The 12911-nt window shown below is 35.2% G+C and overlaps 1 protein-coding gene across 6 annotated transcripts in view; it reads left to right on the forward strand.

Annotated features, from left to right (window-relative positions):
- ATP8A1 (ATPase phospholipid transporting 8A1) overlaps positions 1-12911 on the forward strand; it is a 250764-nt gene that overhangs the window by 31398 nt on the left and 206455 nt on the right. For all 6 annotated transcript variants that reach the window (XM_078367269.1, XM_008993413.5, XM_002745887.6 and 3 more), the window contains exons 2-5: positions 310-424; positions 1698-1797; positions 2762-2860; positions 9539-9584. Coding sequence is in view for 5 of the 6 variants with exons in the window: in XM_008993413.5 (XP_008991661.1) it covers positions 310-424; positions 1698-1797; positions 2762-2860; positions 9539-9584 (360 nt within the window). In the remaining variant the exon portion in view is untranslated. The remainder of the gene's footprint in view (positions 1-309; positions 425-1697; positions 1798-2761; positions 2861-9538; positions 9585-12911) is intronic.

Genomic DNA, 12911 nt, shown 5'->3' on the forward strand with positions numbered 1-12911 from the left:
CAGTTTAAAAATAATTTTTACTACTGGACATCTTTTTATGTAATGGAAGGAAATAAGTTGAATGCTTATGGGGGAAATTTAAAGTTTATGTTATATCTTGTTTTTGACATGGCTCAGTTTTTACATGACTATTAAATGCTACCCTTTAAATCTAGTAGAACTGTTAAATACGGGGATGTTACTTTTTATTAGAAACAACAGTAAGGGGAAGCAAGTATTTTTTAACAGATTTCATATTCTAGACTAGTTAGGAAATGTGGTTTTGGACCATAAAACATTTCCCGTCCAATAAGATGATTTCTTTTTAAGGTTATGAGAAGACAGATGATGTTTCAGAGAAGACCTCACTGGCTGACCAGGAGGAAGTGAGGACTATTTTCATCAACCAGCCCCAGCTGACAAAATTCTGCAATAACCATGTCAGGTAAGAACTACCAAAGAATGCCATGAGACCAGCCAACAGAGCACAGCTGGTTAGGTCAAAATGAAAATGCTTGCAAAGAGCTTTCTGGGCAGTCAGTTAATGTTTGAGAGCTCCCTGGTGGCAGTGTGAATAGTCTGTTTTTCCATCTTCTATGCCATAGAGAAATATTAATAAGAATCTAGAAATAGCAAGGAGCAGAAAGAATAAGCACCTATTCACTGCCAATTCTTCATGGTCTGAATAATGGAATCTGCTTCTGTGTAAATCCCTCTGTCCTAAACCTGTTAATACAGAGATGAATTACTGGTTTTGGTTAACAAGTTTTAACATTTTAGAAGAGGTCTTTGCAATTCTGCACTGATAATTCCTTTTGATTATGTAAGTCTTTAAATATTGTTTTTTGATAGTTGTGAAATTTAGTATGGTGTGGAGGAATGGAGGACTGCGTGAATTACTTCACTGCACCATTGTGTTTTGGTTCCAACAATAATGTAAAAAGTATCTGCATAAGCACTGGCCACTTAAGCAGCTTCTGGGACCACATAAACACCTCCAGTGCTAGTAAAGTGTTTTTCCAGTGGCAGTTACTAGATTTAAGAAGTGCCCACTTAAAATTAATATGTACAACTTCAAATTCTAGAGTAACATTTCTCAGTGTGGGTAGTGTGGCATGTGTCTCTTTATTCTCCTTTCTGTTTGATAAACATGAGGAAGATCTGGATGTTTCTAAGACCAAAGTGGTGATATCTTACTGATGTGGGCATATCTGGTGTGTTTAGTGTGGATTTCTTGCCAAGTTCCTGGAGTGGCAGTGAAGAAAATTCAAGCAGAACCCCAGAAATATCCCTGAATTTATCCAGGAAAGCCATCTCTGTTTACAAGTGTCTGGTCAAATGGCTGATTTTGGGGGTATTTTTTGAAAGATTATATTTTCTAGTCCCATGTTGTACTCTATCTTACGGAGGGCTGGAGCCTTTTAGCTCCAAAGTTGCTCTTCTTTGTAAGCTACTTCTAGTAATGTGAAGCAGGATAATTGGCCAAAGAGGACAAAATATTATGCAAAAAATAGAACCTGTGGTATTCGCTCTTTATTATTTATTTAACATTTTCACTATTTTTCGTTTAAGTTAATGACCCTTTACAATATTCTCCTAATTTGAAACAGGCAACAAATGTTTCTTACCTAATTTTTTTATATGGTAGTAACAGAACTTTGTAAGTATGGTTGCTAATCATGGAGAAGTTTCATGCTATTTTCATTTTTGTTTTCTAGCACTGCAAAATACAACATAATCACATTCCTTCCAAGATTTCTCTACTCTCAGTTCAGAAGAGCTGCTAATTCATTTTTTCTCTTTATTGCACTGCTTCAGGTAAAGTCATATCATAAAACCTTGTCAAATATTCAGGTACTAATAAATGTTAAGTCCGACTAATCCCCTGAGGTTTATCTAAATGCTGAGAGATAAGCTGGTTTTGGTGGACATTTCTGGCTGCTGCTGCAAGCAGTGTTGGAATCCACTACCTTTTCAAGCCTTTTGATCATTTTTATCAGCTTATTTTGGATGTTCTATAAATTTGATGTGGGAAGGACTATTCATTTTGGGTGGTAAAGGGGATGGGACATTTTCTTAAAATGTTAATTTTCATAGTAAAAGTGTCAGTTCTGAACCTTAGAATGCAACAATTTAAATCTTGTGCTTCTCTTTGTATTTAAATTAGTTGTAGTCAGAAAAAGTTTTATTTTATTAAAAAGTAGCATATTGAACATATGCTTGAATTTGAAAAAAAAAATGTCATTGAACTTGAAAATAAAAAAATTTAAAAACACAACGAAACTCTTATAACTACTCTTAAATTATGAGTATATATTCTTCTGGTCTTTTTTTTCTTCTCCCAAGCATTGTTTATTGATTTAGCTTACAAAAAGGGGATCGTAGAATACCTATTTTTTTTGTAACCTGCTGTATTCATATAACATGTATGAATATTTTTCATATATATGTTCATATAATGTGTGGAAAATATCCACACATATTTATCATTGTGTTTCTAAAATATCATTTTAATAGTTATAGTTTAGTGAATAGATAAACTGTAACTTAACCAATCTTCCAGTGGAGGTGATAGTCCTATACACAACTGCCTACCATGAAAATACCATGCTGTTCCAGTACTTATTAGATACGAACAAATTACCTCACCCAGCATAAGTCAGCCAAGATGGTAAACTCAGTGAGGCATATTTAAGAAGACACTAAGACTGTTTTTTTGAATATATTTTAAATTTTCTAGTTCTCATTGATTTTCTCTTGCCTGTTTTTTTCCCCCAAATAGCAAATACCTGATGTATCACCAACAGGTCGTTACACAACACTGGTTCCTCTCTTATTTATTTTAGCTGTGGCAGCTATCAAAGAGATAATAGAAGATATTGTAAGTATTCTATTTTTCCATATATATGCAACTTTTTACTTATAGATGTTTTTAAATATTAGTTTTTTTCTTAAATTATTATTGGCATGGACTGTTTACAATATCATTAACTTGAAAATGTATAGAATATGTTTTTACTCCTTTTATAGATGCCAGATATTAGACCTTTGTCAGATGCATAGTTTGCAAGTGTTTTCTCCCATTCTGTAAGTTGTCTGCTATAAGTTGTGTGTTTACTTTATTGTTAGTTTTTTTCTTTTTTGCTGTACAGAAACTCTTTAGTTTAATTAGATCCAATTTCAGTTTTTGCTTTTGTTGGAATTGCTTCTGGCATCTTTGTCATGAAATCTTTGCCCATGCCTATGTCCTGAATGATAGTGGCTAGGTTTTCTTCTAGGGTTTTCATAGTTTGGGGTTTTATATTTAAGTGTTTTGTTTTGTTTTGTTTTGTTTTGTTTTGTTTTGTTTTGTTTTGTTTGAGATGGATTCTCACTCTGTTTCCCAGGCTGGAGTGCAGTGATGCAACCTCAGCTTACTGCAGCCTCTGCCTCCCGGGTTCAAGTGATTTTCCCACCTCAGCCTCCCAAGTAGCTGGGACTATAGGCATGCATTACCAGCCCTGGCTAATTTTTTTTTTTTTTTTTTTTTTGTATTTTTAGTAGAGACAGGGTTTAGCCATGTTGGCCAGGCTGGTCTTGAACTTCTGACCTCAGGTGATCCACCTACATTGGCCTCCCAAAGTGCTGGGATTACAGATGTGAGTCACTGTACCCAGCCTTCATTCAAGTCTTTAATTCATCTTGAGATTAGTTTTGTATATGGTATAAGGAAAGGGTCTAGTTTCAGTCTTATACATTTGGCTAACCAGTTATCCCAGCATCACTTATTGAATAGGGACTCCTTTTCCCCTTGTTTTTGTCAGCTTTGTTAAAGATCAGATTGTTGTAGGTGTGCAGTCTTATTTCTGGGTTCTCTATACTGTTCCATTGGTCCATATGTGTTCTTGTACTAGTACCATGCTGTTTTGGTTATTATAACCCTGTAGTATGGTTTGAAGTTGGGTAGCATGATTGATACCTCCAGCTTTGTTCTTTTTGCTTAGGATTGCCTTGGCTATTTGGGCTCTCTTTTTCGTTCCATATGAATTTTAAAATAATTGAATTTTAAACTATTCATTGACATTCTGAGAAGAATTCATTGACTTTCTGTGAAGAATGTCAATGGTAGTTTAATGGGAATAGCGTTGAATCTATAAATTGCTTTGAGCTGTATGCCTATTTTTATAATATTGAATCTTCTATTCGGACCATAGAATGTTTTCCATTTGTTTTGTCATCTATGATTTCATTGAGTAGTGGTTTGTAGTTTTCCTTGTAGAGATCTTTCACCTCCCTAGTTAGCTGTATTCCTAGGTATTTTATTCTAAAATGATTATTTGCCAGTCTGAGATGACTGTCTGTTAAGCCACAGGAAAGTAAGATGATAAGGCAAGGAAATGCTGAAAAATTGTTTAGAATCTCCAATTTAAAGTTACACAAACATTAACATTTTTTCTACAGAGCATTGAATTGGGATCTGATTAATATGGCATGTGCCATATTAGAAATGGATCAATTGAATATTTAGATCATCAGTTTTTTCCAAGTAACTAAGAGTAGAAACAGATGTTGTGCATGTGTGTGCCTGTGTGTAAAACAGCATAGTCCTCTTGACTAGAGATGACATACTTGATGGGGACCATTAGCTTAGAAATCTAAGACATTCACACCTGTATTGCTCCACACAGACTTGCCAAACTTTAAATTGTGGTAGGACTTGGCAGTCCTCAGGGATTGGTCTTTACTACACTTATGTCACTTTCTTTGCCTTATGGACTTCCCTTTTCTTGTTTAACCTAATTTTCATTGAGCACCTTTAATTTACTAGGCATTGTGCTAGTGTTTTTGCAAATGTTTTTCTCACTTAATTTTTTCAATAATTAACCCAATTTTAAAAGTAAGGAATTTGAGGCTTAGAGAAGTCATGTAACTTGTCCAATAAAGTGACAGAATTTTGTCCTGTCCAGTGCTGTTGGCTCTGTATGATTGTGAAGAGTCACCAATAATAATATTAACATTTATTGTGCTTCTAGGTTGTACTTACTCTATGTCATTTACATTGACTAAATCTTATAACAGCCCTTTAAATTGTATTGATCTTACCCCTGTTTTACAGACAGGAGGCAGGAGGGGTATGGTAACTTGTCCAAGTTCACAACTGGGGCTGTCAGAATTCAAACAAGGCGTTTTGGCTACAGATCCCTGCTTTATATCACTACTCAAAACTGCCTTCCCTGTCTGTTTTGTTTTGTTCCCAAACAAAAGAAAGCTATAATCTCTCTAGCTATGGTTTCTAGTACTCTATCTTTGAAAGTACATGGCAAATCAAATTGTATCCAAGAAGTTTGTTTTAGCAGAACTGTTTTGTTATAATATAATAATTGAGTACTATTAGAATGCCACTAATCACCCAGTCCTAAAGAATGTAATAATAGTATTGTGAGATAATAGTATCATATGAAGTAGTTTCCCAGTGAAATCACTGTTAAGAAATTGACTAGAAATTGTAAGAGTAGTTTAACAAGAAGTTAATGTCAAAATGTAAGGTGATAAAATTTGAAAGAATACTTTCTAAAATAAGGGAAATATCAAATAACAATTTAGACAGTTGGACAAAGAGCTATCTTAATCAATGAGAATAAGGAATACATGTATTCATTCATCCATTCAGCAAGAACATCTGAATGAGGTGCCAGACATTCATTAAGATATGTATGAGGATGTGTTAAACTTTTGCTTCGGTGGTAATCATGTCTCATATGTCGGTGGCTTAATAAGTTAGTTTATTTTTCACTTACTCAAAGACACATGATGGAGGATATCAGAGATTCAGCCTGAATCAAGGTTCTACTCTGGGGAGTATTGGTGATTATTGTATGGAATCTCTCGCTTCTTCTTTGTGTTGGCCCAGAAGTAGTACACACATCTGTTTATAGCTCAGTTTTAGAAGACTAGTGACATGGCAAAGAGAAGGTGTTATCTCAAGGTCCATGGAAGTGAGGAGCTGGATATTGGTGAAGACTGTTCATGGCTGCCACTAATACATCCGTGAATGAAGCAGAGATTACAATCTAGTAAACTTTTCTATATTCTATTAGATAATGTTTTTAAATATATATGTGTGTATAGATTAAAATATAATAAGAATTGCCTGCAGGTAAGATACTGAAGACTTATCCACCCCAGTGTATTCTAACTCTTGATGCTTTAGACAACTTAACATGATTTTCTATTTTTATTTGCTAATAACAGATAACACACATACTTGAAAATACTCTAAAATTGATGGATAACTCTTTTCTAAAAAGCTGTATTATGCTAAATCCTAGTTCTTATGATAAAGATCAAATTTATTAAACTGATAAATATTTACCAGTAAACATGTTCCCTCTTTGCTATAAACTTGTCAATTTAAATACTAGTAGACTTTATTCATTATAAAACAGTTATTCAAAGTCTGCAATGTGTAGGAACCAAATACTAAGACTATGTTAGGGAGTGAAAGTAGCCATGATAGAGTTTATGTCCAGTATGGGAGAGCAATATTAATCAAGTAATTACACTGGCAAGAATTTCTTGAACCCTGGAGATGGAGGTTGCAGTGAGCTGAGATCATGCGACTGCACTCCAGCCTGGGCAACAGAGTGAGACTCTGTCTCAAAAAAATTTTTTTTTCACATTAGGCTATTAATGAGAATTAAATGATGCACATGAAGTCCTTAGAATAATGCCTGGTATATAGTAAGTGATGAATAAATGTTAACTGTATTATCATCTAGAGATCATTTTGGCTAAGCAGTGGAAAATTGATTGCAAGGAAAACAGAGCATTTGTGCAGACTAGTTAGAAGAACATTCTAGTTGTTAGTGTAAAAAAATGAAGATATATTAGACTAAGTAGGTATGGTACAGATGGTAAAAAATAGGAAAATGAATTTACTACATTTTTAAGAGTAAAAGTGACAAGACATCACTATCTAACATGCTATATACCCTATTCTATCCACAACCACTGGAATGTAAGCGCCATGCAAGCAAGGGGTTTTGTCTCTTGTTTGTTACTGTAGTCTCAGCAGCAGTAACAGGGCCTAGCACATAGTCAGTGTTTAGTAATATTTATTGAGTGAAGGAATGGCTTGGATAGGTATGAAAGGTAGACAGAGGTATAAGAATGACTCTGAAGGTCCTGGTTTGGGTAAATGAGTGGCATGTGTTTCCATATCTGAGACAAGGACCAGGCCTTGGGGATTAAGGTCACTGGTTGCCTTGTGGACAGTGCGACTGCCAGGGAGATGTCAAAGAGGCAACCAGATATGAAAGTTTTGGCTGGTGTATACTTATGTGCTGGTTATAATTGAAACTACAGGTATGAAAGCATTAGAAGAAGAGATTGTAGAGTGAGAAGTGAGGAGGGCCAGGGAATAAGCCTTGAGCAATACTGTCACTGAATAGCAAGTAGGCAGAGAAGACAAGCAGGGGTCAAGGTGCAGATAGAAAACCTGGCAATGATGTGATAAGAAGGGAAGAGTTTCCAGAAGGAGGGAGTGGTCAGCATTGCATACTGTGTATCCTGAAGTTCATAACAATGTTTATACAATACAGTTTATTGGTGTGCTGTCGATCTAATCCTTATGATATTAAATAATTCATTAGCCCTCAGTGATAGTAAATGAATTCTGATTATGACACAGTTGAGGTATTTGAACTCATAGAATAACTTAATTTTTTTCTGAACTATTGGTTTTAGAAAAAAAAATCTCATCAAGATACAAAAGTTAGATGCTTTTGTGCCAATTAAAGTAAACCCTTAGTATAGTCAACACACTTGTTTCATGACAAGTAACCTAATTTATTCTGTGATGGGAAGAAAGAGGAAAGAGATGCTCTTGTGTAGGAATTCTCTGTAGATGGAAAGTGATGTTTAAGATTGCCTTGGGTTTCACCAAGGTTAAATTTCCTCTTGGAAGTGGAATGTTTCATTAATTAGCTTTTATTTGTCTCCTTTAGTTGGAAATCTAACCATTATCTCTCATATTTTGGAAATATCTGTGCCTCCTTTGAATATCTAAATTTACCTTGGACTGTTATTTTGGATCACTTTCTAATCTTTTTATAATCTACTAATAAGCAAAAATAATATTTTCAAAGTTCTATAACTATAGAATCTCCACTGATGCTACACATTTAACAGAGCTTTAAACATTTGAGAATCTTTTTTGGCAAACTGTGCTTGCTTTTGGAAGCCATAGTATGCCTATTAAAAGTCAACATTAATACACTTTTATGAGTGAGTATTTTATACTGAAAAGGAGTGCTAGTGTGTTCCTGCATGTCAATGTGGGACGAATCATTCTCAACAATTCTTTTGCAGAGGCATTTTAAATGGTCTGTTTGCATTTTGTGCAGTTCAGTAGGATTGTTTCCACAAACTGAGCGTACCCTGCCAGCTCTTATCTGTTCCTCTTGGGTGTTGCTGTATCCTAGAGAAGTGCTAATCTACACCTCTAGATTTTTCTCTTGCAGTGTTTTTATATGTGCACTGTGATTCTAAAAACTATGCTTTTTCTCAAATGGAAAACTTAGGAACTCATTTGTTTTACATTTGTTTCAACCCATGTTGTAGTCAGGTACGCACAGCTAGATTAGACTTTGGGCTTTATATGATAGGATCTTTGAGCAAACAGTTCCACTCAGCACTCTTCTGCAGTGTTAATAGAGTCGGATGAGCTATACTTGATGCTGTAAGTTTAGATGGAAGCCATGGAAAATCTCTAGATGAACCAGAAAGAAAATAGCTTCAACGGCCACTTAAATTCTCACCTTTCCTCTGACCTCTGTTTCTTCTTCTTACCCACTGCTATAAAACCTTGGCTTATGCAACTCTTTAAACTTACCTAGACTTAGACTGACTCACTTGTTTATTGTTTAATTTTGTAGATGCTTTGGGAGGAAGGAGAATATGATAAGATTATGTAATTCAGTGGCTTTCAGTTGCAGGTAGTGGGAGGAGGGAATGCTGGGGAGCAGTGAACAGGAGAGGCTCTATGCCAATGGTAGATGTTGTTGGTTCAAGTCATTGACAGTGATCAGCACATCATTAAATTATAGAGGATGCGCTCAACCTAATGAGGTAATGAATTTCATGAGCAGCTGAAAATAATATTATTATTAAATTGTAATTTTTATACATCATTCTCTCAGGAAATCTCCTTTTTAAAGTGAGTTATTAAAGCAAAATACTAAATCATCCTTTCAGTTCATACTTTTCTAGTACATTAAAATTTTAAACTTACCTATGTGGCTGACTTAAGATCCTTGTGAGGACCACAGATGTGTGCTCTCAGAAGAGGAGCACTCTATGGACATGTTGGGGATTGTTCTTTCCATTTTAAAATTCCTAGGTGTGCTCTAATTCTTCCCATCACCACTCCCCCATCAATGTATGCTTTAACATTGACATGAATGAGAAAGAATAAAAACTGTGAGAAACATAAGCTACATCTTTTTTGGTGTGGGTGCTCTCTTGTTTTATTAATCTCATTCACATTTTCACAGTTGTTCTTTTTGCTTTTAAACTTTAGAAACGACATAAAGCTGATAATGCAGTGAACAAGAAACAAACACAAGGTAAGAATTTTACATGTTTTTTTCTCATATTTGTCAGATATACTTGTAGTATATACAAAGTCTTCAATTAAATATAATTCAGTTGCAAATACTCTGCATCTCAAGTTTTTGTTTCAGGGTAGATTGATTTTTGCTTTGTGGCATTTATTAAGATGACACTTAAACTCACTTTAGAGTGATTTACAGTGATAATACTTTTGAAAGCCAACATTTTAAATACATTTAAGTGCTTCATAGCAATATGCTCTCAAATACAGTAAAGTCTGCGGTTGTTTCAGCAGTGTTTAATATTATTAAGTGTCTTCATTTTGTTTGTAATCTGCAGATGTTATTCTAGAAAAGATGTATAGAAAATAATCATATATGATGTTACATGAGTGAAAAGCAGTTTGGAAACACTCCGAGTTACATGTGCCAATTGGACAGATACTTCAGAAATAAAAATTTTAAAAAAAGAATACAACCAGGCCTATTTCTATATAGTGCATGGCATTGCAGCATGGCTCTTTTTAGATGGGGCTCATTTTTATACAGCCAAAAGCAGAATGATCTTTAATACAAGCAAATTGGCCATCATGCTCTAATATTTTATTTTCAATGCCCAGGAATGTGAGAAACAGACATCTTAGCTCATCTCTGAGTTTGCCCCATTTGAGAATCTCATCTCTGAACTTCTCTGATGTGGTGAGGATCAGCGATGTTTGCCAACATTATCTGGTATTTAAGAAGGCTATTTTTACACTGCTGATATTTCTATGGAGCCTATCAAAATTCCCTGCTCCTTTTTCACCACCTCCCACGAAAGGCATTATATGCTGATTTTTAATACATTTAAGGAAGATATATTTACTAATTAACCCAATTTGCAAAATAGTGAGATTATTTTATTATATAACACATAAGAAAATATAAGGTGGGAACTTCAACTTACAACTTATGAAGAGCTTATAACATATTTGTTGAAATGGGCACATGAAAAAAACATGTAAAAGTGCAAAGAGGTAATCTGTGTGGAAGGTGAAGGATTTGGACTACATGATCTCAGTTCTCTTCAGATTTTTTTGGCAAATCATGGTTCCTATGTCAATGCTATAGAAATTGGTAAGGAAAGAAAATTGTGGTGTATCTTGAGCTAGACCTTGAATTTTAGGAGGACATGGGATGAACAGAGAGGAACAGAGAAGACATTTTTATGTGCGGGTTGAGTGGGAAAGGAGAAGAGGAGTTTTTTCTGAACAGTAAGGAAGAAGACTGTAGGACTGCTTTGCTGAACCATTATTAGACTGCCAGGTGCAACAAGGAGATTCATATCTTGTTGTACCTGCCAGGGAAACAAACACATGATTCAAAAGGTAGGCTGGGGTTGAATTCTATAGGGTCTTGAATGCTAAGCCAAGGGGATTCCAACATTTCTTGTGGATACTGAGTAGCTGTTGAAGGTTTATGAGCCAAAACGAGACAGACTGATTATGTGGGTTAAAGATGGAAGGCAGAATGAACTAGAGTAAAGGACTGTTAGAAGTCTGGGACAGAGCTACATCAGGAGTTTAGTTGTGAAGGGATAACAACAGGAATTGAAAGGGAAAAATCCAGATGTTTCAAGCCTGGTATTTTTGACAATATGCAGTTTTTGCATTTGTTGCCATATTGCTCAGAATATTCAGTAACAGCTTTTGAAACATAAGTACATACATGCTTTTCCAACCCGTAATGTATCTTGTAGCAGAGGGCTCCTATGTTCAGTGACTGGCAGTTACTGATTTTCAAGCCTTGGCTCAAGAAGTCGACATAGTACAGTTGAGTGTGGTCATGATAGCTGTGATGACTTTGAGTCACCACACAGGTGCTCCACCGTTCTGGGTACTTACCTATCTCCAAAAAAAATTCCTTTGTCATTCAGGTAAAATTTTATTTCTTGATTATCCATCTTGGTTCATCAGTCCCCTTCATAGATTAACAGGATTGGCCCTATGGATAAAAAGGAGAATAGGCAAGTGAGAGGGAAGGCTTCTATAATAAATGTATGTAAAACTTAATTCAAAAATAAAATATTAGGGCTTAGCTATAAAAGCCATTTTAGTCAACAGAATACACTGCGCCTCTCTCGGTTTCTCATCCTAAGATTGAACCAGTTGAAGATCAAAAATAGGAAAAAATAAAAATAACAATTAGGCTGGGCACAGTGGCTCACACCTGTAATCCCAGCACTTTGGAAAGCCAAGATGGGTGAATTGCCTGAGGTCAGGAGTTCGAGACCAGCCTGGCCAACAGGGCAAAACCCTGTCTCTACTAAAAATGCAAAAATTAGCTGGACATGGTAGCACACACCTGTAATCCAAGCTACTCGGGGAGGCTGAGGTAGGAGAATCATTTGAACCTAGGAGGCCAAGTTTGCAGTGAGCCAAGATCATGCCACTGCACTGCAGCCTGCACGGCAGAGCAAGACTCCATCTCAAAAAAAAAAAAAAAAAAATTAGAAAGTACAGTCCTCCCTCAATATCCATGAGGGATTAGTTTGTATCCTCCCATGGATACAAAAATCCACAGATGCTCAAGTCCCTTAAATAAACTGGTGTAGTATTTGCATATAACCTACACATATCCTTTCATATGCTTTCACAGCTTTAAAAAAAAAAAAGCAACAATTAAAAAAATACAAGTTTAAAAATATAGTATAACAACTGTTACATAGCTATTTACATATTTACTATTTACATTATATTAGGTCTTATAAGTAATCTAGAGATGATTTAAAGCATATGAAAGGATATATGTAGGTTATATGCAAATACTACACCAGTTTATTTAAGGGACTTGAGCATCTATGGATTTTTGTATCCATGGGAGGTCCTGGAACTAATCCATCATGGATATTGAGGGAGGACTGTACTTTTTTTTGGACTGTGTGAGGTAAGTCCTGTATCCAAGAAATTACGGCTTTTATGTTGGTAGTTGAATTTGTTTCCTAAGAGAATCATATCTTTTTGTTTTTCCCTTTGCCTTCTTTGAGTGTTGGTCTTCTTTGTTTGGCAGTTGATAGGAGATAACAAAAGTGTTTGAGTAGGATACTGTTTGCTGTCAGATAATTCAAATTGCTTAACATGAAAGCCATCTGTTATTAGATCAGAATGAAATTCAATTTGATTTTCTGAATTGAGGCAGAAGTGGGTGTATAGGAGTGGGAAGGGAGTATTTTTGACAGGTAATTAATTTTTGATGGACATTAAAGCATCCAACTCAAATTTTCATTTTGTCAGTGTTTATCAAGTCCATATAATGTGTAAGAGGACATTTTTTTCTTCAGTTAAATATTAACCCTTTTGTATT

This window comes from Callithrix jacchus, chromosome 3 (assembly GCF_049354715.1).
Source record: "Callithrix jacchus isolate 240 chromosome 3, calJac240_pri, whole genome shotgun sequence".
NCBI lineage: Eukaryota > Metazoa > Chordata > Mammalia > Primates > Cebidae > Callithrix > Callithrix jacchus.